At 40.5% G+C, this 3,581-nt stretch overlaps 1 protein-coding gene across 4 annotated transcripts in view; it reads left to right on the forward strand.

Moving 5' to 3' along the window:
* Window positions 1–215: 215 nt before the first annotated feature.
* OTUD4 (OTU deubiquitinase 4) overlaps window positions 216–3,581 on the forward strand; it is a 28,838-nt gene continuing 25,472 nt past the window's right edge. For all 4 annotated transcript variants that reach the window (XM_010161402.1, XM_010161404.1, XM_010161401.1 and 1 more), the window contains exons 1-2: window positions 216–380; window positions 1,854–1,937. In XM_010161402.1, the coding sequence (XP_010159704.1) occupies window positions 216–380; window positions 1,854–1,937 (249 nt within the window). The remainder of the gene's footprint in view (window positions 381–1,853; window positions 1,938–3,581) is intronic.

Consider the following 3,581-nt stretch of genomic DNA (forward strand, 5'->3'; position numbering starts at 1 on the left):
TAAAACTTTCTCTTCGCGATTCCCACATGCACGTTGATAACGTGAGCCCGGCTGCTGTTGGTACTGCTGCTACCTCGAGTGCTGAGAGGGCAGTGCTCTCCTTCCCTCACCTGCGGCTCTTCCCTTCGCCCGCCCCCCGAGCTGCTCTGTGGGCCCACCTTGCCATGTGGGGCTAGGAGGGGCGCAGCCATTCTCCGCAGCGGGAAGCGCTAAACATGGAGGCGGCGTGCAGACCCGACGGCGGGGAGCAGGGCCATCCGGGCAGTGGTGTGGATGCCCCTGGGGACGCTTCTATGGACTGCTACTTGCGATCTCAGGGCTTGTACAGGAAGAGAGTTGCCAAGGATGGATCTTGCCTTTTCAGGGCTGTGGCTGAGCAGGTAACTTCTTACAAAAACAAAGCTACTTCACATGAAAGCATGGGAAGTGGATCTCATTAGTGGGTGATAATTAGTGTTAGAATGCAGACACGTATAGGTTAAGGTTACACAGTCGTGTGCCGGGGGAAAAAAAAACCCTGTACCTTGTGGGGTTGTTGAGAGAAGTTCTGTGTGTACAGCCTTCCTCTGTCATCGAGAAATTGGTACCTGTTCTGAGCTTCCACTGCTGCCTCAGAGCTTTGCGCAGATTTTGGCATTTGGGTACAGCTGCTTTGTGTGAAACGGAATTTGGTGGAAAGAGCTGAAAAGCCTTGGTCTTAGTTCTGTTAATTTACTGTAAAGTTAATAATTTATTTTCAATAATTTGTTTTCAGTTCTTCCTGTCGAATTTCCCTCCCCATTTCAGTGTTATTGTCAAAGGAAAAAAGTGACAGCGTCATTTTGTCTTAAATGCAAACAGCAGTGGGAGCTCTGGTGCTTCTGGTTGTTGGAGCCTGGATTCCTTTGCTAATTATACACAGTTCACTTTTTAAAATTACTTTCCCCACTGAATTTATATATTCAGGCAAGCAAAAACTATTGATCTGAAGTGAGTGGCATCTTGTATTTCAAGGGAATAATCATTGAATATACATTGGTGTTCTGATGTTTTTAATATCTATAGCCAGTTTCTCCCACACTGTGTATATAGAACTTATTCCAACTATTAATTACATTTTTAACATCCTTATTTTATTAAAGGGAAAGTATTTAATTCAGAGTTAGTATTTGTTTATCCACAAGTGTGAACTAATCTCTGTACTGTTCGTGCAGGAAAATTAACTGGTCTGACTTTGGAGGTGTTTTAAATTGAGGATAGTGTGTAAGGATTGCAGGAGAGACTGGAACTTCCCCCTGTTGAGTGTGCAGGCAATGTCATGTTAGAGAGAACTCTGAACCCCTGATGAAAGTAATATCTTCCCAGTAGAGGTTTGAAGAGGAGACAGAATGCAGGTTTTGTACTGATCTGAATTCGTGGCTTCCAAAGCCGTATTTAGGCAACAAACCTATACCTCTTAAAGTCCAGAGAAGGTAAACCTGCACTATCTTAGATTTGTTGGGATTTCATTTGAATGAGTGCCTGTTGGTAGTTGATTTCCTCATCCACTCCTGCGGTGACTTATTTCTTCGATGAATTATTCTAATTCTTTTAGAAAGGAGCTGGCTAGGGAATGACTTTCATTTTGCTTGGTAAATCCTCAAAAATTTCAACATTTAACTTTAGTAAATCTGTGAATTCTGCAGTTACTTATTTTTTCATTAAGTGATTGAGGTTTCATTTGCATAAAGATGCTGTTAATGAATGAGTTTAAGTATTTAAAAAAAAAAAAAAGTATTTCCAAGCCTGTATTTGAACAACAGTCACTAATTATTTGTGACCCCTCACCAAAACTCCTAAGAACCAGTGTCATTTTCTTCTTTCTTCCTTTGTAGGTGTTACACTCTCAGTCTCGGCATATTGATGTTAGGATGGCTTGTGTAGACTATCTTCGGAAAAATAGGGAGAAATTTGAAGCAGTAAGTATCTTTGTTTTCATTGAGAGAAATGTTACTTCATTCCTTCCAGTTTTCCAAGGTGTATTCCGCCATTTGTGGTGGTATTCATCACAGGTGTACACTAACCGATGCTTTTTAGAGTGCCTGCTCTTTAAATTAATTGGCACATGTGGTAGTAACTCATTTTCATAAGCCTGAAGAAAGACCTGTATACTGGGTGCGGAGATGTGGGGTGGAAAGAGTTTTTAGTGCTCATTAAAAAACAAACCAAACTTTCTTAAACTTTAATAGTCTGTAGTGGAGCTATGAAAATCTGGATGTTATTCTAGTATAATGCCTATTTTAATGAAGGTCACAAAATGTTCCTGTTTTGCTGTTTAATTGCTTTTACAATATATAAGGGATTTGACCGATGAGATTAGTGAAATCTGTTTTAGGGTCTGCAGCTTATTATGAGTTGCCACTGTGGTGTGGTGGTGTGGGGTTTTTTTATTTTTGGGTCTTAAACATCTGTAGGAAAGTGCTTCATCAACTATGGACATAAAATATTTTGATACTGATCTGCATTTGGCCCATGTCATCAGTGTTAACGTTGTAAAAATTCTTCTTTTTTTTTTTCATTCTGTTGAAAGAGTAATAATAAATAACGGTGCTCCTGTTTGTGTTGTATGAGTTCTAGTGTATACACCATTTAACTGCTTTTCAGAACAACCAACACAGGAGTAGCATTTGCTACTAGAGGGTTATTACTCAGCTCTCTTTCTGTTCTAAATTTACCCAGACCCAAAATAAAAAGCCTGTTTCAGATGCACGTTGGCACAGGGAAGAGAAGGAAAGCAGGAATAAGAGTGTGTGCATATGCTGTAATTTCTGACAAAGTGCCCTATGCTCAGATGTGATCGATCACTTCTTATGTGGAAGTTGCTGGGAATGAATGACATAACATTCAGAGAATCTTTCTGGCAGAAGACAGCTCTGACTTGACTATTTCCAGTTGCGAGGCCTGTTTGTTTCAAGTCGTGTGAGGACTTACCGACTCTTAGATCTTTCTCCCTTCTTTTTTATTTTATTTTTTCACTGCCGATTTGTTAATCCCTTTCTTTCCAGAATTACCCCACTCACTCCAATTCCTGTTTCTCTACTGTTTTTTTGTTGCATTGTGTAGTGTGTGTTGTTTTGGGTGTGGTTTTTTTTTTTTTTTTAAAAATATCATGGCCCTTCTTGACTCTAAATGTGTGTTGTTTCTCCTCCCCAGTCCTGACATCTTCTCAGCCAGGTAACTGCTTTGTCAGCCCTAGCTGGCGTTACTGTCTTGGTCTCAGTCCTCCAAACTCTCAGTCTCAATGTCCTTTTTCCCCTCGGACTTGATCTAAGTGATACGACCTCTCTTCTATCCACCTCTGCTCTCCTTCTGAAAAGTCTCTTTTTTAAAAGTTTATTGACATTTTTAGAATAGGTGTTTTCATGTGCAAGGTTGAGGTGTTTCGTATCTGTTCTCATTTCCTATTGTTCCTGCTTCCTCAGGTATCTCGCTTCAGCTCTGCTGATCTCTGTATCTCTTACTATATTTGGTGTTTTTCACCTGGAATATAATCTCTCTTAACACCTCCCCCTCCCAAAAAAACCCCACCCCAAAACCAAGCCTAAACAAACAAAACCCAAACC

Source organism: Eurypyga helias, unplaced genomic scaffold (assembly GCF_000690775.1).
Source record: "Eurypyga helias isolate BGI_N326 unplaced genomic scaffold, ASM69077v1 scaffold2601, whole genome shotgun sequence".
NCBI classification, from domain to species: Eukaryota; Metazoa; Chordata; class Aves; order Eurypygiformes; family Eurypygidae; genus Eurypyga; species Eurypyga helias.